This window comes from Manduca sexta, chromosome 19 (genome assembly GCF_014839805.1).
Source record: "Manduca sexta isolate Smith_Timp_Sample1 chromosome 19, JHU_Msex_v1.0, whole genome shotgun sequence".
NCBI classification, from domain to species: domain Eukaryota; kingdom Metazoa; phylum Arthropoda; class Insecta; order Lepidoptera; family Sphingidae; genus Manduca; species Manduca sexta.
Window position 1 is genome coordinate 13,937,600 of NC_051133.1, and position 21,640 is coordinate 13,959,239.

General features: G+C 37.7%; 1 protein-coding gene across 6 annotated transcripts in view; it reads right to left on the reverse strand.

Moving 5' to 3' along the window:
• The window catches only part of LOC115445912 (protein Aster-B), a 46,588-nt gene that overhangs the window by 3,942 nt on the left and 21,006 nt on the right, over nucleotides 1-21,640 (reverse strand). For 5 of the 6 annotated variants that reach the window (XM_037440307.1, XM_037440306.1, XM_037440308.1 and 2 more), the window contains 11 exons: nucleotides 21,330-21,487; nucleotides 20,000-20,152; nucleotides 17,942-18,043; nucleotides 12,852-12,969; nucleotides 3,643-3,742; nucleotides 3,001-3,160; nucleotides 2,270-2,377; nucleotides 1,721-1,913; nucleotides 1,292-1,420; nucleotides 752-989; nucleotides 388-517 (listed from right to left, as the gene is read on the reverse strand). In XM_037440307.1, the coding sequence (XP_037296204.1) occupies nucleotides 388-517; nucleotides 752-989; nucleotides 1,292-1,420; nucleotides 1,721-1,913; nucleotides 2,270-2,377; nucleotides 3,001-3,160; nucleotides 3,643-3,742; nucleotides 12,852-12,969; nucleotides 17,942-18,043; nucleotides 20,000-20,152; nucleotides 21,330-21,487 (1,589 nt within the window). The remainder of the gene's footprint in view (nucleotides 1-387; nucleotides 518-751; nucleotides 990-1,291; nucleotides 1,421-1,720; nucleotides 1,914-2,269; nucleotides 2,378-3,000; nucleotides 3,161-3,642; nucleotides 3,743-12,851; nucleotides 12,970-17,941; nucleotides 18,044-19,999; nucleotides 20,153-21,329; nucleotides 21,488-21,640) is intronic. The other variant, XM_030172414.2, reaches the window with a different exon arrangement.

The following is a 21,640-nucleotide window of genomic DNA, read 5'->3' on the forward strand; positions in this document are numbered from 1 at the left end:
GTTGACTGCTGTTAGTCTTTTATAATCTTGTCATTTAAACAGGGTCCAGGTATGGCGGCACAATTTACATACATTGCCATCTACAAGATGAAAGGAGGACTAAAAAGATTCGATGAGAATTTCGACTTTTAAAGTGGTATTGACAGTTAGAATATATTACCTAATAATAACACTGGTGGTAATGAATTCTGACCTGTGGAATCGATATTCTCGTGATGCGAAGTAGATATATCACTTCCGAATAAGAACTATTGGAGGAGCTGTGGCTGGTCAGTTATATTTGTCTGACTGGAGATTTTACCCTTCTTTAGAGGAATGCAATCATCTGTTCTACTCTGGCAACCTCTTGTGCGGTTCTAAGTGTAAATTATAATTTGTAGTTATTACCTGCGCTAGATGCTGCACGGTGCGGTCGAGTGCACTCCTCCAGGCGAGCAACTGCCCTCGCTGCCGGTGCGAGTGTGCTTCCAGTAGCTTGGACCAGTCCGACATCTGCGAGTCTGACACAGAACTCATCCTGCAAACGAATATGGATCAATTAATTAGTTAAGACACTATAAGTTTACATTATTTTTGAAAGTTCAGTGCATGAGGATCTTACTGATTTTATTGCAATATGGTTTTCTTCAGGCACATGAAGATGATTAATTAGTTTGTAAGTATCCTGTGTAGTATAAAGAAGGAGCAGAGCTCGTCATGCTTCCTGTGTTAACAGGTGAAACAGTGGTGTAGAAGTGGTGTGTAGACGGACCTGTTCTGCAAGTCGTCGAGGTGGAAGGCGCGCGAGCGGTCGGCGCGGTAGAGCTGCCAGTAGAGCAGCGCGTTGAGCGCCAGCAGCAGCAGCAGCGCCGCCAGCAGCCAGGCGCGCGCGCCGTCCGCGGCGGGGCGCGGCGCGGCCGCCCGCAGCGACGCGCGCGGCGCCAGCAGCGGGCCCGCCACCGCCGCCGCCGCCCCCGCCGCCCCCGCCGCCGACGGCTCCTGCGACGACGCTGCGCACACACACCTTACACTCAATACTTGCCATAGTCATTTATTGCGTAACAACTTTTAGATGCGTTTACGCTGGTGCCACTCGCGGCAATTCCGACAAGCCTCACGATTTACAAAAATTTACTGTACACAACTATTTACATGGTAAAAATCGCATGCGACAATAGCTTCTGCAAAAAAATTTTCCAATATAAAAAACGCCGGTTAAAAGACCAGTGAAATGTTCAAATTTATCGTAAGTGTCGACGGTCCCTATATATGTATGGCTGTGCTGCGTGGTGTAACAGCGAGCGGTACTGACAGGTGAGACGTCGATGGCGGCGCGCCTTCCTGGCCTGCGGCGCGGCGCAGTCGGCCTCGGCGGCGAGGCGCGCCTCCAGCAGGCGGCTGAACTCCTCCAACCCGGCCATCGCGTTCTTTTCTATGAATGCTACAAATAAAAATTTTCATTCTAAGCTCATATTGTTAGCATTCTTATCGTACGAAATGCAAAAAAATATTAATGCGTGTTTCTGTGAGGCTGATACAATCAAGTCGTTCCATTCCGCCATATTTTCTTTTATAATTACATAGCAAGCATTTATTTATTTACAGTACTAATTAAACAAAATTTTCACAGTAATGTATCAAAGAGGATAAAATTCCGACAGAGCAGTGATATCTGAGTTTTCATAACGCAACGTTTATCAAGTAACTTAGATGAGTATTATAGCTGTGAGGTGGTCGATACCTTTGACCATGGGCCACATGCTGCGCTTGTACTTGATGCTGCCGTAGAGGCTGAGCTCGGTGACGGACTCGGCGACGCGCGTGAGGCAGTAGTGCGCCATGACGCTGATGTAGTCGGCGTACGGGATGCCGGAGTTGTCGCTCGTCACCTCGATCGAGTACAGCACGCCGGGCTTCGAGCATTTGTTCATTACCTGCGCGTACACACGACATCACACCTTATTGCCATAGGTGTAGGAGTGACCGAGTATAGCATTAGAATTTAGAAACTTATCTAAACTCTCTTTATAAAACTCTGCTATCCAAAAAATATGTCAAGTTTTGCAACAAATAAATGATATCTAAAAGCAACTTTGAGATGGTCAACACAGCACAAATCACAGGTTTGTCACTTGCTAGTAGTAACCCTCAGACATTGCAGTGTTACACAAAGAGTCGTTATGCTAAGCCAGATAATAGTATAAACCTACTGTTGAAGTATAGGATCAATTATGTAGTAGTTTTGACTACTGTATTGTGAGATGCGAAATATCTTCATCAGGGTTCATACCTGTGTTTCCGTCACATGCACTTCTTTGGGCCCTATCGGTCCCGTAGAGAGACTGAGCCGGTAGCTGATCTGTCGACACTTTCGACCGTTCTGCACTTGCCATGGCGCCTGCGAACCAAGAAAATATTACTTTACTACGTCGATTACTAACTATTTGAAGTATAGTCATAACATACATATTAAACGTGAAAAAAATATTTAGATAATGATTTTCAACATACTTTGCTTCTAGTATAAAATAATGGCAACCATAGACACGATCCCCGTCTACTAGTTGCGCCCTCTAGACTCATTTTGGTAACTATCTGAAAAAGTGTACTTCACATATCCCACTCTTGTATTTGTTGGATATGTGAAGCCCTTTTTATCTTTAAAAAAGGGCAAAAAGCTGATAATGACCGACTTGATTTTATGATTTATTAGGGGTCGTTCGCGGCTTCGCCCATGCGCGAAGCCTTTACCGGTACAAAATAAAAATAAATAAAAACTTCCTAAACTCTGCGGTCATTTATAGCCCCATCTATACGACGCTAACGCCAGCTCTTTTTTAATACAGTATAAAAATCCATTATTTTCCAAGGAAGCAAATTACAGGGTTAAACTTTAAACTGAGTTAATCCAGGACACGGTCCATCACTACTGTGCCCAATTTGACCCAAATGCGTTCAGCTATTTCTGCGTTTACTTCTAACAAACTTTAGCATTTATAATATCAGTAAGATGATACTGACCTGCACGTAGTCCGTGGTCCCCCTGGCGGCGAGCAGCTCCAGCTGGAACTTGGAGTTGGTGAAGATCATGGTGAACAGGTTGTCGATGTTGAACGGGAACTGCTGCTTCAGCATCAGCTTGCCGTCGTGCGGCTCCGAGCACTTCTCCATCTCGCCACCGCTACACAATAAATTTATTTAATGTAGATAACTCTGCAATTGTTTTTCAACGTATTTTTTTTACCGATTTTTATATTTAATATTTCTCCTGAAGTTTCGAACACTGCATCACGTTCAATTATAATTGTTATAAAGTAATGTCTAAGTCACTATGACCGCGAATTTCCTTCTGAGAAAAATATAAATAAAATACCATTTTCTTTGATACATCTAAGACCGCCATAATGGCTTAACTGAATTACGGTACGAATGCAGTACTAAAGTTTCGGGTTCGACCACCCGGTTCGGGCAAATCGATATTGTTGTTTTTCTACTCGGTATCAGCCTGGAGTGCAGAAGGCGGCGATAGGCTCATTCCCTATCACATCATGAAACGGAATATACACACGGCGTAAAGAGGGTGTACCATTTGCGTCTCTGACTACCGTTTCGGGTATAAACACGTGAGCGTGTGAATGTGTGTGTGCGTGTGTGTGTGCGTACTTGTTGGGTTTGTCGGGCTCGCTCTCGCTGGTGTCGGACATGTCAGTGGGCAGCGTGTCTCCGCCGTCCTCCTCGCGCTCCTCCGCATCGCCGTTCGTCACTACACAAAAGAATAAACATTATACCTCCCAACTACGCGTACAAAACAAAACCTCCGACGTGCCATCAGCGTGTGCCAGTTTGCTATATAAATAATTCAAGCGTCTGATTTTGCAAACACTATATTTTAAATTTTATTTGACATCATTTTGAACAATAGGTGATAGGTCTTACTCCTATTAAAACAATATCCGAGTGCTATATAGGAACCATATTTGAAACTATTCCTTCTGGGTGCCACATGTAAGAGATCCAGTAGTAAACCAACAACAACAACAAGTAAACCACCTTGAAGCCTTCCTTTTAAAGTGTGTGCAAGATTGCCCCCTACACCAGTGCAGATCATCTCCCGTGTATTTACAGATATATCCAATGCTGTCATGCTCACTTTTTTCTGTTGCATACTATCACGCCTTTGTTTCCGCGGGAGTAAGCAGCGCAATTACTAAATCCGCAATTCAGCTGATTGGCATAAATGTCAGTCATTTAAAACTCACTTTATTGGTCAACCTGAGCATCGAAGCCAAGACCTCGGCAAGTACACAAGCTTTTATGACTATAACAAAAAGGGGATTTACTATTATTTATCTATTTATTTTTCCACAGGTGTATCATAAACCTGCTGTGCTGCATTCACTCTGTTAAAGCAACACCATATTAGTTTTTTTTAATTATTTCTATACCTACGTTCTGTTTGCATTGCACAGGATTTTTAGTATTATTATATAAAACTGATATATAATTTTGTCATATCACATTCAAATATTATAATGTTAGCATAAAATATTTTAGTGAGGGTATTTGTAACACTTCTTTCTATAAAAACACTGAACATCTGACAGACCGACGCAGTTGGTTGTTGACAGTGGTAGCGGGCGGTTGGTTGGTGAAATGTTTGTGAAAGTATTTCTGTAGTCAGTGATATTTCTTTTTATTTTAATTAAAATTAAAATAAAATTTAATAAGTTTTCTAACAAGAAAATATTTGAGGGGCACTAAAATGCTACAATACGCATGCCCAGTAAGGACATGTATAAACAGTTTTCTGTCAGAAAATACACACAAAATACGCATGCGTACAATAATTACACTCTCGGACACACACAAATGAGACACATTTCCATGTAAATTATTTTCATTATGTCGAAGTTATTCATTATAACACAGGTATTTAAAAATAATCAATCAAAAATTAAAAGCACATCTGGCGTACACAAATTTTTCTATGCGTGTACGCAACTCCGAAATATGCTGATGTTTATTTTTCTACTTTTACCCCCTTATTCATAAACGTTTTTTATCTAAGGACGGAGTAAAGCTGTGATAACAAGCCTGTTTCTCAGTGCCCAACGGCACTGAGAAATAGACATAGGACCGTTGTGATTGGTTATTATTGTTGTATTTCAATATTAGCCAATCACAACGGCCTTACGTCTACGCACTGCGAAGACTGCCATGCCGTCAGCACTGAGAAACAGACTTGTTATCACAGCCTTACTCGATCGTTCGATAAAAAACGTCTATGAATAAGGGGGTTAGTTGTTAACCATAAAATTGTGGTATAAAATAACTAAGAAATTAGCATAATATGTGGTATGTTTACATGACAAGGTTTTAGCACAAAATTTACTGAAAATTAACCAACGCATACAAATTCATTCATTACGTAGGACTAGAACCCATGGCCATTTCAAGTCGAGCCTAATTCTACATATTCTTGACTGGACCCAAGCGACATTTGTCGATGTCACAGTACAAACTAGTCACAACATATTATATAGGATTAACAACTCTTTTGGAGATAGAACAAAGTCAAAATAATCGATGGTTTATGTGACTTTTGTTGCTTTCTCTTTGGAGTTGTCAATGATCTCACGCTCTGTCCCTTGCCCCGTGTATGGTCATGAGCATGCAATTTAGGGTCGACGCACACTGCGATATTATCGCGCGACACTGATTGTAAACGTTCTACACGAAGGACATGTATCTTTGTTGTGTTAATGATCAATTTTATGTAATAATAATTTTATTTATATAGATTATGTATAAACTTTCTTTTCTTTACAACCATTATTTTAAAACATTTTGACGGTATGTGTCTGTAAAAAAAATATTTGGATAGGTGGTAAATTGTCGTATCAACATTACAAAGTAACTGAGTACTAGCAATGTGAACGAACTTGTACACTATATTTTATAAATGATGCCTACTGTATAGGAGTAATTTTGAAACTTCTGTAACTCCTTCATGTTACTCTATATCTACAATAATACATTATTAAACCGTAAGTAGCTAGAGAAACAATGTACATACAACCCAAATAACACTCGAAAGAGTGTAGATATTTATTTACATTTTTGTAATTGTCTAGTAAATACGCATTGTTCTTCTTTGTAAATACAGTTTGTTCTTGCATGCTCAATATCCACAACGTGCATAACCAAACCGCGCGATAGCGTATCGTAGTGTGCGCTACCCGTTATTTACCGGGCGCCGCCGGGATGGCGATCTCGCAGCCTTCGACGACGCGCCAGAAGCCCAATACGCTCGACATATCCGAAAACCTTTTGGCACCGTTCATTTGCATCGAGATCCTCTTGCTTGCTGGACCCCGTAAGAAAATTTACATTTCAATATGGCCTGTATGTGGAATATAGTTTTGTATGTTTTTTTTTTATTTAGGCACGATAAAGTGACTTTACTGCATCAGTTTTTTTTTTTTTTAGAAGAATAGCTGCGGCTTTTTCCGCCTGGCGCCGTAGTGATGATGCCTTTCTTTAATCGTTAACGCTAACGTTATGTATGAGAATCACATTTCGTAGCGATAGACTTATCGATAGGATATGTCATTTACATACACATTGTTTCTATTTAGTATTCGCGTTAACGATTTTAAAGGAATCTTGGTTACGACACTTGATGTTAGTTGAAGCCTTAGGGAAATGTCGACCAGCAAGTAATGGCGTAGAATGCCTTGATGCGGTATAAAAATGCCGGTCTGCGATTAGTATTTTGATATTTCTACATCCCTAATAGTGGCAAGGGATAAGATGTTTCGAAAGGGGACCCGACACGACTTAAAGGTACTAATACTATGCATAAACGCGATTTGTAAATCGTTCTAATGATAATAAAATCACTACATAGTATAAAACAAAGTCGCTTTCTCTGTCCCTATGTGTGCTTAAATCTATAAAACTACGCAACGGATTTTGATGCGGTGTTTTTTAATAGATAGAGTGATTCAAGAGGAAGGTTTATAGGTATAATAATAACATCCATTAAATAGTCAGCATTGCATCCGTGCGAAGCCGGAGCGGGTCGTTAGTTTTATATAAATTACGAAAGAGAAGGCTGGAATCTGTTTACATGAACCATTCGCCCCTGATACCTAACATTAAACAACTCTAATATATTATACTAGTTGACCCGCCAGACGTTGTCCCGTCTTAACTATGAATTTGCAGCGCGCATTCTGTCAATCGCTGACAGTTATTTCAAACAATTGACAGTTATATAAAATCATTATTTTCGTAAAGTTTTCTTAAATTTTCTAATTTTCCGCGAATTTTTTTGAATATATTCTTTCATAAAACCTTCTCCTGACAATACCAAACACAATAAAAAAAAAGTAGTCAGTCCAGCCGTTCACGCGTGATGGCGTGACCAAGAGAAATAGGGATTCATTTTTATATATATATAGACAGAAGATATTATATTGGTTTGTAGCAAACATTAATTTTCATTCAGGGACATAATTCTGTATGCGTGGAAACCACGCGGTTTGGAAGTAAAACGCTAGTCATGCTTTTTTATCATTGCACCGTTCAGTATGAGTTGAATACTGTACTGAAATTATACGTCAGTGCAAATTGTCATGATCCGTTACAAGGGAATTTTAATGAAAATGTATTTTGTTTTTGATAGTTTATGACAGGTGTTAGGCTTTATGTATTGATAACTACGTAGATACTCCGTGGGCGCATCGGAAATATTAAAATACAACATCAATTGACTTAGTGCTTAACGGGGATTACGTGTGATATCTTTTATGCAAAATTGAATCCGTGGCAATTTGTCAACATACAACGGTGACCATTCTGGAGGCCCAAACTCTTCCCTCCTTTACTTAATTAATTACATAAGTCATTTAGTCGCAACACATCCGTGATTGAACTGATATTAAGTGTTCATGAGCGGCAGAGTGCATTCAACAAGTTAATATCTAATATAATATCAATGATAGACATGTGCATTACACTTAATTGTATTACGTAAGTGTTTGTCAGTGTAGAAGGTATATGTCGTCGGTGTGTCTTTTTAAATAAAATAAATAATTAAAAAACACTTAAAAAATGTCTAAAATTGATGACTAACTGTTGTGCGTATTGCAATGACAATGTCGGTCTTGACTGATTATACGCCGTTTATTATGCGATGAACTTTATATCTCAGTAAATACTATCTATGGACTCTTTGACACGAGTAGTATTGTTACAGTAAACCGATACCGAACACTACAGTACAGGTCACATGTACTGTAGTGTTTCGTGGTCACAAAAATAGGCCCAAAAAAGAATCAATGTTAGGCAACCAACATCACGCGAAACCCTTGGTGTCAAGCGCAGTGTTGGGCGACGGTAACTTTGGAATCTGACTGATGATATTCCAACGTTTTTATCTAACTTCAAAAAAAGAGGAGGTTCCCAATTAGACTGTATATATTCTCAGAACTTTTGCCTGTGTGAATCGATTTTCATAAAGACACTTTGTCAAAAACTCTCACCTGCATCACCTAAACGTCTTATGTACCCGATCCAATATTAAAACTTGTATGAAAACATTTAATTTTTTTTCACTGAATCACAAAGCGCTCAATAATTTCTAGTATAGTTTTAGTGTAGTTTGCAGTGATTAAAATTAATAACGACTCAAAAAGAATTATTAAATGAAAACCTAAAACAAAAAAACGACACCAAATTGACACTACAAAATTTTACCGCGGATAATCAAATGAAATAAACAAAGTCATCACTAAAACACAATAGTTTGCGTAGTCACCAAACACGATTGATATCTCAGTATCAACTGAAATTTGTAGCTAACAAAACACAAGTCACTGATAAACAGTATTTTTATCGCGATATGTTCGATTGGGGATTGCCGCGCGTGAGTCAACAAATTGGGGTTGCCGGGCCGCGATACTTGGGGTCGGACTGAAGGGCTAGAATGGCGTGCAGTCCGCCTGGCAGTATATCGACTGCGTACGTTAATACTAACAAAATTTAAATACGTATGACACATTAATGTCTCTGATTCCCAGGGGATTTTAAGCCGAATGTCAAATATTTTAAGGTTATTAGATGACGGGCGTTGCTCGAAGCTTCTCACGCGTGATAACTTTCCCGGTATAGATAAATGTATACCTGTGTACTTATAATTAAACGTAGCCTATATATTCATCGCGGTCATAAGTGTATATGAGTGATACATTTCACCCAAGTCTGATTTGCTGTTTTTGCGTACGCTAAATGTTTCCGAACACATCTCAAAACATGTCCGCAAACTTCCATATTTTGCAATGCAAAAGGAGTTTCTTACTTTTTAATACATTAACAATTAAATAATCTATTTTTGATTTAAAACAATTATGTAATGATATTTTTATATCAGACTGTAGGCTTAACACAGTAAAACACGATTAAAACTATTTTAAAGGGGCCCATTCAAAAACATTTGAAAACGTTCACTACTATAGCAATGTCTTCACTCACTGACAACTTTAATAATACGCATTTATATACGAAATGACTAGCGCGTACTTTAATATAACTTAAAATTCCAACGTCCACCTCTCGTGGTCTAATGGTGAGTACGTAAGCTTGCCTCGCACAAGGAACCTTTCTTACGATGCCTACACAATATTTTTTTTGTTAAGTTTCATATAAACAATTGTATGTTGAACGGGTCCGTTGTATCTTTGAGCCACACTTGCGAATTAAAAGCATCGTAGGTTCAAATTAATGTTTGCACTGTAACTGGTAAACCTTATCCCGAAGAAATAAGTACGCAGTGGGACTTTTATTATGAACAATGTTTTTACACGGATTTAGGTCCCAGCGACAACTTGTAAGATATCTATAAATAAATTGTCTTATCATTACATCAAGCGACGATAGCCGAGTTGGTTGTGGAACGGACTGTCGAGACGAACGTCCGCATGTTCAAAACCCAAGGGACCACACCTCTGACTTTTCTAAAATCATGTGTGTATTCGTTATGAATTATCGCTTGCTTTAACGACGAAAGAAACATCGTGACGAAACCTGCATACCTTAGACGTTCCCTATAAGGATTTTGAGGGTATGTGAAGTCTACCAACCCGCACTAGGCCAGCGTGGTGGACTAAGACCTAATCCCTGTCAGTAGTAGAGGAGGCCCGTGCCCAGCAGTGGGACAGTTAATACAGGGCTGATATTATATCATAATATCATTTGATAAACTTCGCGAAACACTAATCTAGAATTCCCTTGTTTATAAATTGTGTTTACAGGGACATCCTTCTGTACTCAAGTGTTAAATAATTTATGAAGTGGTAAATGCCCATCAAAGATAAGTGTTTCTTAGCGACAAAACTTATAAACTGCGTAGTTGACAACACAGCTCTAGTGTTTTTTTTAAATTTTTTAAGTGCTTGAATGGCGAGATTAGAGTTGAGCAGCCCCCTTTGGATACGGCAAAAACACGACACGAATACCGGTGTCGATTCACTGTGATTGGTCGAGAGACTATCACGTGATTCGCGCGTTGCTCTCTCAACCAATCATGACGATTAAACGACACGCACGTTCGTGTCGAATTTGTTGTCACATAATACGGGGCTAACCTACCAAAGTTAAAAGTATTCGTAGTATAAACTTTGATTAACTATTTACTATTAACTATACTGGTCAACTTGAGACAATTTTTATAAGTATAAATTAATTAACGCATGACCAAATAGCACGCTTCATGGTAAGGCATCACGACTATTAAAAAAAAAAAAAAAGTTCAATTAACTAAATATAATATAAGTGTGTGTATGAACAGTTGATTGCGAAATAATTGTACGTGAAATGCTTACTTCTTTACACAGAATACGTATCTATAAGTTAATATTGTCTTTTTTTATCTTGAAAGACGAGAAAACACTGGCCGCATTGTACTCATATATAATATTTACTAGCTTTCTATGGCACGCGACTTGCCGAATGACCGTCTATAGTCAGTTTTTCCCCGTGTGTGCAAATAAAACAATAAATAACTTGTCGCTATTTAGTACTACATTTTTAAAAGAGGAATACAATTTAATTTTAATTGCTGTAGCACAACAATGTAATGCAAATTCAATGTCACTGTTAAACCATATCAAAACGTACTCTATTATTGATGTATAACGTACTATACAGGTAATTAGAGTTGAATCGACTAGCATTTCTCGGCTTGTTATACATTTACAGCGCCCATCAGGAAAGCGTCACGAAGCCAGGAACCATATCACTGCGCATCCATACTTATTATAATTGATGAAAATAAACCTTGTCCGCCTTATTACAAAACGAAGACTAACTATAGTACCGGGTTTAGTACCAGGTTTAAACTATGGACTAAGAAAAATGGTATTACAAAACCGAGTTTATCGCTAGTCCGAGGACTATCTGTGGTACTAAAGTTAAACCGCCGTGACCCCTAGTTTAACTCCAGTACTAACCTCGAAACATCAAATTTCAAAGTTGATAATTGTGTTTAGAGAACCAAATATAAACTAAAATAGAAAAAATGGAAATAAATTTGATTGATTTAATAGATTTAGAAGATTTAAAAATGTTAGGAACAAATCTGCGATTCAATAGACCCCGTAGTTTTCGTTATTGAGTCGTTTAGTCTTACAAATATAGGTACATTTTACATAAGTCATAGTAACTAAATATTCATTACAAAAACAGCAAAATATACTCACTTATTTGTTAATTTTTTTCATTCTTTCCATCTTAACATATTGGTACTCGTCTTGGTTGATTTATTATCTAATATGTAAACCGACTTGGAAATAAGTTAACGTAGTATTTCTTGGATTAAGAAGGAAATTTGTACTAATTGAATAACATTTTAATTTATTACACTGCTCATAACCAAGATGATTGCTTTTAACTAACCTTTTCTTCAAAAGGCCAATATTCGCCTCGTTTGTTTTGATTTATTGCTCCATTTTTAATTGGTATAACTAAAATATACGTAACGTACGTGATTCCACAACAAAAACAATTACACTAAACGAACGACGACTCTAAACGACTAATTAAAAGAACAACGTTCCTTTATGTTACTTGAAGTGCTATTAATCAAAATCATAAATAAACCGAAATGTAAACATTTTGATAATGTTCAAATATGCGCGCCGCACACTTCATTCCATTGTACGCTAGCTTGACAAGTCAACAGTGAATTAAAACAAAACCAAGCCATTTTAAATTATTCAGCTTTAAGATATATTTAAATAGCAAAATAGTATATATTAAGCATCATCATCATTATCTAAATCACATCTTATTAAACATTTTGCCCTTCGCTTTATACATACTTGTGTTAAAAGAAACGGTGCGTCAAACGCGGAGTGAATGAATCAACGTATTACGGTAATTTTTTGTTTATACTCTGTGGATACTAATTAAATCAGGGACTATCTTCGGTACTAGTTAATCCTCGGTTGGTCTTGGATTTGTAATAAGAATGAATTTTAGTCCGAGTACTAACTTTAATACCGTAACAAACCTAGACTTTTTAGTCTTGGTTTAAACCCAGTACTAACTTATCTTTTTGTAATAAGGCGGTGTATGTTGCACTTTCTCGAATAAACTATTTAACGAATTTTGACAACAAAATCAGTTTCACAAGAAAGGATTACACAGAATTTTTTTTGTTTCCTCCAAGACAAACGAGTTAAAGGCCCACCTGTTGACGTCAAGAATTCAGCAAACACAAGCTTGTAAGGAACGATCGCGATTAAATTCGTAGCGTTCTGCCCTAGCCAACTCTAGCTTTACACTAGTGGAGCGGTCGGTGTACTTACCCAGCGGCGGTGAGGAGTCCCTCCCGTGCGAGGCGGAGCGGTTGCTCTTGTTGTCCTCCTTGGTGTCGGCGGCGCCGCTCGCGTCCACCGACGACGAGTCCACCTGGTCCTGTGGACACTGGTATTGTTAGTAATCTTGTGACGCCAATTTATGAAATGAAATGATTTATTTGTATCCGTGAAATGTTATACATTATTTAGATTCCGTCAATATTAACTCTACCACCAGTTTGTGCAGTTCTCACCAGAGAAGAACGGGCAAGAAACTCTGGTGTTACTCTTTTCAAAATCAGTTTAAGGTAAAAACTACAGTACATGATAAGAAGAGGAGAAAAAAATACAATTGGTTTTTATTGTTGTTTAGAGCAGTTCATTTATATGCTCGTAAAATAAGGAATAACGTCAAATAGTTAGACCTCGAAATAAAATTAGTTATCGGATTTTTATCACAGTTTTTCATATTTTAATTTTCTAAGACTTCGGACTTAGCAGGCCGCCCCGTGATAGTGAAAGCTGCAAAGTTTTCGAAACGTCGGAAATCCTAAATACAAAATCAATGCTTTTCTATTATCTAATCATAATTTTCCAATATCCACACGCCGCATTTTTATATGAATCGACTTATTGCCTTTATTTATTTATTCATTAAGTCTACTTATATCAATCAATCCAGCTCCTTGACAACACGGGTCCAGTGAGAAAACTGAAGAAGACAAAACTCTTCGAGTTAGTTTGTGAACATTCAGCGCAACATAGAGCAGTGAGTGGTATTTAAAATGAACACGCGAACAATATGTCTTCCCCTTAGAGACAATAAGAAAGGTGTTATTGGACATATTCTTAGTCAGTCTCATTAGAAGTTTAGGTTAAATTTAAATAACTTATTTGTCTTAAGACTAGATTGTTGTTAAAATGATATACTACATATAGTGGGTACATCATAGAATAAAAAAATAAAGGCTACTTATAATCATATACTATTACATTTACAGACTAGAAAGTATTTATAAGGAAAACTTATTGTACTCACTGTAAATACATATAAATTATGCTGGGATAATATTGTTTATATTATGTTGTAAAAAATATAACAATGTTCATAATGCTTCAATTATTTTTTAATGTTTTTTCCGACAATGTTTTGTGTTATATAATATGTAGTTACAATTCTTCCTCACTTTTGGATATATTACTGTATTAAATGTATAATTTATATATTAGATATAACACTAAACACAGAGTTCATTCATAATAGTCTAAATATTTGGCCGCGTCCGGTCTACGTCTTATGTATCGTTGGTACTTGTAGTGGAATTTAATTTATAGTTCGCTAGAATGTTCCTACGACTTCTCGCATTACTATAATTTAAAGTTCTAGGTATTATGACTGAGTAATCTAAATTATATGACTGAATGGCAAGAAGAGTCAATGGCTCTGCTGTTAAACATAAGCAAGGTTTGCGCAAAAACAATGGGAGTTATTTTGAGAAAGAACAAAAAATACATATAAAATTTTGTTAGTGTTTTAAATTACACGTTTTGTCTTGGCATTAGCTGCAGTTGATATAAAGAGAGAGAGAAAGAGAGAACGAGATGTCTCAAAAGAGAGAGCCAAAGACAGCTATCAAGATTTTGGGTCAGATCCGGTCCGGACATCAAGCATTTTGGACTATTCGAATTTACATACGTAAAATTATTATATTTTTTTCTGTCTGGTTTACAACTACTTTATCTGTCCCTCACGTTCCCTATCACCCTTTATTCTTTAAAAACAACAGCGACGCCACTCGTGACTGGCTTCGGCAGGGTTATAAAGATTAACAATAATCATAATCGCTATTAATAATTATCGTTCGCTTTAAAGGTGAAGTAAAAAGTATTTAATCACGTACGCAAACAAAGTTGCATTAATGACGAGACAAAACAACAGCTCAATAGCAAATAGTTTTTGATATCGATTATTGTAGTTAATATTTTCTGAACAGGAGTAAGTATAGGACGAAATCGAAGGAATATATATTACGTATGAGCAATGAAGAATCATTCAAATAATAGTTAGGCAGGGTGTAATCTAGATTACGTACATGATATTGAAAAAAATTAAATACATTTCATAGCGTTTGCCTTGATAAGGTTGATAAAGTTGTAACCCGGATAACCTACTGAATGAAAAGTGCTGAAAAAGTGTCACATGAGAATACTATACAAAACTAATGCACGGCAGGTTTAACTGCGCATTGTGGTAGCAAATTTGGTGATATACCAATTTTTATGTAAGTGCAGAGGCGGCTTATACCCAGAAAAGGAACAGAAAGCACTACAAGACTGGTTAATATTCTGATACTAGTTGACCCGACAGACGTTATCCTGTCTTAGCTATGAATATTCAATTTGGACTGCAACTTTTAGTTCAATTTCTACTGGAAACCATTTTGGGAACTAAAGTGATATTTCTAAATTTACATTATCGTCCGGGCGAACTATCAAACGCACGAAGATAAAATAGTTTAATTTTTAAAAATTTATTAGATTTTTGTAATTTTTAATTTTTTTTCTTTCCTAAGAACCCTTTTAATTTTCAAGTCATGGCGTAACCAATGAAAATAGATTCATAGATTATATTAAATAAATTAACACCAATTATCAGGCTGCAATATATAATTTACTGGGTCCTAATTAATTTACAATAAAAATAATAACCGTTTAATGATAAGTTCGATACCGGACGGCTTCAACAGGTAAAGCACTCTCTAATACAACAATCACCACACACAACTACTTGACTACTTTTATGTATTTTGCATATTTATTTTAAAATAGCTGATGTTAATTAAACTATTAAAGAAATATATACTCCAACGTATTAATTTCACCAAATCATTTCCCTTGTAATTTTAACAAAAGTCACTTATAAATACGGTTAGAAATCTTATCGAACACTTAATATTATATTATATATTAATACGAAGATAAAAAAATACTCCAGTAAACACGCGGCAAAATCACAAAAACATGTCTCGAACTTCACATCATAATCACTTTCAAAAGGCCCGGGTCAAAATTGACCCGCAAAAATTCGCCGTTCCAAAAATGACCCGTAGTTTATTTTACTCACATATATTTTAGATTTTTTGAAGGCGCCCATCATGCTGCCGGGCGAGTGTGCGCGGCGGTTATCGCCCACCTGACACACTGATAGCAATATCGCCGCGACAGCTGATAACGACGCGTAATTTCATTAAACACACGTTTTTGTCTATTACATGTGGCTTTTTTATTTTTTTTGTTTTTTTTTTTTTGACTTTTTTTTTATTGTGCGTGAAAGTGTAGATAAGTATTTTTCATCACCTTGTTTATTTGTAAAGAGTAGTAGTGTGCAAGCTTTGTTTGGTTGAAGGACATCGCAATCTATAAATACACGGGTCTATGAGACTGATATCGAATGTAGCTGAGTGATAACTGTTGCCACTGGAGTGCCATGCATTGCTTTACAATTCAAAGTTTCGGATAACTTTACTACTATTTAACTGTGTAGTCATTTATCTATAGTAACATATATAAAGCTAAATTGTTTGTTAGTTTAAACGCGGTAATCTCAGGAGCTATATGCCGATTTTGAAAATTGTCTCACTAACAGAAAGCTACATTACTCTTGAGTGCTATAGGCTACTTTATATGCCAGGAAAATATTTATCTCGGGAAAAAAAATCACGCGTTCTGAGCCGCAGCCAACAACTAGTTTATTATAAAACATAAAAAATTAAGAAAAAAGTCATCATATCTGTTTTTCTCCTGAGGAGTTCTTTTAAAACTTTACATTGAGGATAAAACACAATAGATTATACTTGCAAACGATTCAGAAGATAATTAAAAAGAAACCCTTTTCTAAAATTTAGCCCACAATACTAGACAGCATTCTGGAAATTTCCAAGGTTCTTTATCTCAGAACTATTATGCCATTCTGCCTGTCTGGGTACACACGTACTTCTCACGTGCACGATGCAAACACAACACTTTAAATTCACTACAGATCCAATAAAAATCCAATCGTTTAGAATTTCCAACGACATGGAATGCATAATATCCACGTGAGTTGTCTCCTGGAAACGGGAATAGCAATTTTTTTTGTTCCAGTGATAGAACTCTGCCAGTTTGATGCTCAGTGGTCAACGTTACAGGTTATATACAGGATCATTTTGACATTGCGTTACTAAATGAAGCCACATATTCGTCTTATCTTACCCTTTTTTATTTTACATCTATGGCTCAAGTAACTTATTGCAAAGAGTTATTTCCAAGTAGATAAGTATGTGGTTTCATTAAGTAACGCTATGTCATAATAATCCTGTATAATATAGTAACTATTATATACTATCCTACTGCAAGGTACGGGCCCCCTTTACTACTGAGATGGTGTAGGCCTTAGTCGACAACGCTGGACAAGTGTGGGATGCCAGATTTTACATAAATTTGAAATTATGATTGCGAATTCTCCGATATGTTTGTTTCACGTATGGACGTTGGGTATGCTTGTAACTTCCATAGCTTCTGATGGCAGATAATTTGATGTGAGTGATAGAGAATGGTCAACATAAAAGGCATCGGCTAACATTAAAACATTAGGTTTTCTTTTCAGTATCAGCCAAGAGTTTGGAATTTGTGTTCGATGTGACGATAGACTCGCCCTGTATCACGTCATGGAATGGAATACGCACGGCGAAAAGTAGATGCACCAGTTGCGTTTCTATCTACCCTTGTGGGGATTAAAGGCGTGAGTGTGCTTTAAAACATTAGTATATTGGCTACTTTATGTCACGCTTACTCTTCATTATGAAACTGTGTGTTTTTATGAAATATTCCCCATAGCTATCCTAGAGCAAATAAGAAACAGTAAGCAAAAGCCCTAAAGCACTGATTCCACCTACTATGAGGTCCGAGATTTGTTGGTAATTATTAGTCGAGTTTTTAACCTACTACACAGAGGGTACTTATAATATCCCCAACACGATCAGCGTGTGCGCCATTTTTTTAAAATTTCCTTTGAATGTCGAAACCAGCTTGTCGTATATTTGTATGAAGCAGCGTCTCACCTCTAAGACCTCTGGGAGTGCGGGCACGTCGTCGAGTCCCTCGCGCATGTAGCCCTCCTCGTCTGAGTTGAACCCCAGCTCCTCGCCGTAGCAGTTGTGCACCTGAGAATATATTATAAAGTTAAACATGTCGTTGTAATGCTGGTTTCACATATGGTTAATACCTGATGGTGTTTTTGCAAAATATCTCGTGGAATAGATTGGCTAAATTAAGCTAATACGTAATGTCTAATGCCTAGTAATAACAATGGTTATAAGGATATGAAACTAGATAAAGAATGCTTATAGTGAGTGACATCTTTACATATAATAAAAGTGTAACAGGCCGATGTCTGTACATTATGGATGTTGAAGATAATCGAATATGGGGCTTTGTTAGAGCAACAGAAGTCAAGGGTTTTTAGAAGTTTTTTTTGCATGCCTGCATGTTTGTACACGCATCACGTTAAAACTACTGCATGAAATTGAATGCAGTTTTCACCGATGTATTGTGAGAGGTCTTACTTAAAATATAGGCTTAATTATATCCTAATCCTAAGAAATATAAAGCGGGATTTTATCACGCGGTCGGAACCGCGAGGAAAAACTAGTAATAAATATTATTACGCGGTATCTCAATTATCCCAAAATATTTTTACACGCCAAATTAGTTTAAATATGGTTGTTCATATAAATTATTTGATTTATCTATATTGGCACATTAAATTAATATTTATTATTGCATTTTGCTTTTTAACAAAAACTTAAAAGAGGACACTACCTCAACTCAAAATAATGTACTCAACAGACAGACCTAACACCAAAAACATATATAAAATATATACCTAACATTCAACACATACATACCTGGTTACAATAAATACACAAATATATAAAGTATGGTGGACGCCGGCGTCCGTCACGCGCGTCTCTCACTACTGACGCCGCGGGATGACGAGATACTGAGGTTACGCAAACCGCCCGATTACATATTCAGCGGGATATTTCATAGATAGCGAATAATACATCCATGTGTGGAGCCGGTGTTACATCAACAATTATTTTATTAAAAACATAATATGTTAACATTTGAAGTTGTATAACATTTTCAAAAAAATTAAGATGCTGTGTCGCAGATGTGTAAATCATCGACAAATTAGATTGGAATTTATAAAAATATGTAAATCAAGCATTTAAAAATTATTTGAATTAGTTTTAATGACCGGTGGTCCGTGTGATATCATCTTCTGGGGAGTCCAATCTCAACCGAATTATTAGAGAAACTCACACTTATAGTTTCCCGATATGAAGTTCGAACTCAGTACCTCATCTTCCACAACCTATACAAAGTGCCACTACACTAATAAGACGATAAAAATACATAAGTAGTTTGCTGAAAAATTCGCATAAAAAAACTTATAACTCCCATTTTACACAACCTCACACCTTTCGATTTGAATATATTCAGACACCGGCGCGCGCGCAGGTCTGTGCGGACACTTATTAATATTAATGGCGGACCGATTGAAACGCATGCGCATAACTTTGTACACGGAACGTACGTCGTAACACTGTCCTGTAATATGATATTTTTGTTCAAAATATTCCATGCTTTCTGGAGTAATTTTATGACGAGTAAGTGGTTTAACAATAACAACAACATGGGTGTCTGCATAGGTAGGTATCGCCATTTTGTCTATTTCTAGCAGCAGTGTGTAAAAACAATATTAGCAGGAAGTTGTAGTAGTAAGTGCAATCATTAGGCTTAATTAATTTTTAATCTAATGCTTGATAATGACGCGCGTAGTGACGTGCTGTGCATAAAAAAAGGTATAGAATTGAGCTAGTCAGCAACGTAACCTCAGACAGATGTGAATGATGGAGATGCTCGACCAATTCGAATCTAAACAATTGTCTGTCTAAAGTCTACATGTGACATTCAATACTGAGTACTATAATTCTTTATTGAAAGTTTTAGTATTGCTAATTTTTATGACCAGGCGCAGCGTTTAATGAATCGCAGATCCGTAAATATAAAAAAGTAATTTACGCAAATACATAACTTTTGTCAACACTCACCCATTGCCATATCTCCTGGCTGCTCATGGGCTGGTTCATGAGCGCATTCTGCCAGATCCTGAACAGCATGAGGTACGCCTTGTCGCGGCCGGAGAACGATGTGAGGAAGTTCTTTTCTCCCTCCGTGCATATCAGGATCGCGTTCGGGATCACCTGGGGTATATAATAAAGAAATATTTTAGTTGACTTTATCTTGAGGCCCCATAGTGTCTTTTATACGGGTTTAGCGGCGTAAAGGTAGACACCGCTCTAGAGGAACAGATGGTTGCGTTCCTTTATAGAGGGGAAAGATTCCCAGTCAGGCAGATGTTGCGCCTGACCGGCCGCGGCCCCTGCGACAGTTCTTATTCGGAGGTGGTATATATGCTGCACGTCGCGCAAATTGTGCTAGCGTGATTCAGGATCGATGTCGCCATCTATCGTGATTGCTGTGTGATTATCACTCCAGTTGTGTCACTGCATCGATCCTCTTGCAGTTCCAGCGATGTTGACAAAATGGCGGTATATATGCACTAACTGTCCGGCCACACGGGCAAAGCGACCTCACTGCACCTGACGGTAAATGAAGTTGGGTCCAATAGAATATCGAGTAACGAGACATGATTCTCCTTCGTCAGTCCACACAGTTATGCCGGCCTGTTGTAACCGAGTATACACAGGCTATTTTCGGAACGCGAAATACTAACGTGGGCCAATATGGCGGGTTTTATCACCTTGTGTACAGTGGTCGCTATCCAGGCGGATATAAATTATATCCTAACACCAGCAATTGTCTTTAAGCTCTAGTCCTTTCCCATATTCTTGAAGCCCAGGGTAAGCCCTACCTGTGGTTTATGAGTGTAAAGAGAATTCCACTATGATATCCATTGCCTGTCGTACGTCACTAATAAGACCAGGCAATGCAGCATACGAATTCACGGGTCCAGAGTAATAACTCTCCCGTACCAAGGTATGAACTACAACAAAAGCACATTTCCAGATGAGATCTAAAGTCTACCCCCAAGGGTAGACTGTTAGCGACACAAAAATAATAATATGTAAGGGGGGGTGCAAGAGGCGCGGGGCGGGACTCCCGGGAGGCGCGCGGCGCGTGGGCCGCGAGTCACGTAGGCTGTTCCTTTTTTTTTTTTTTTTTAGTCGACAGCGGGCTGCCGTTTCGCTAACCCGCGGCACCCGTTCGCCCTTTGCACCTCCGTACTTTTGATTTGTTTTATGTATAACGCATTAAATACGCTTTCTAATAAGCTAAAACGCCTTTTCCTTTTTGTGCGACCTGCACATTCAACAGTAGACCTTAGATCTCGATAAAGTACCCAAGTACTTCACATACCAGCGCTGTCTTCTCCTTGGTGATGGCGGTGACGTCCTTCCACCGCAGCGTGAGGCTCGTCTCCCAGCTGAAGAAGCTGGCGTAGAAGCAGAGGTAGTTCTGCGACGCGTACAGGCGCCCGTGCGCCAGGATGTCCTTCTGCAGGGCGCACGAGTAGTCTGGAATATATACAAACAATCATTCACTCGTATGGACGAGTTATTGTAGAATCGAAAGTATAGAACAGTTTTCCGGTAGTAGAAAGTCATGGCGTGATAGCAAGAGAGTAAAGTAAAGAAATGAGAAACAGAGACCGTAGATAATATAATGGA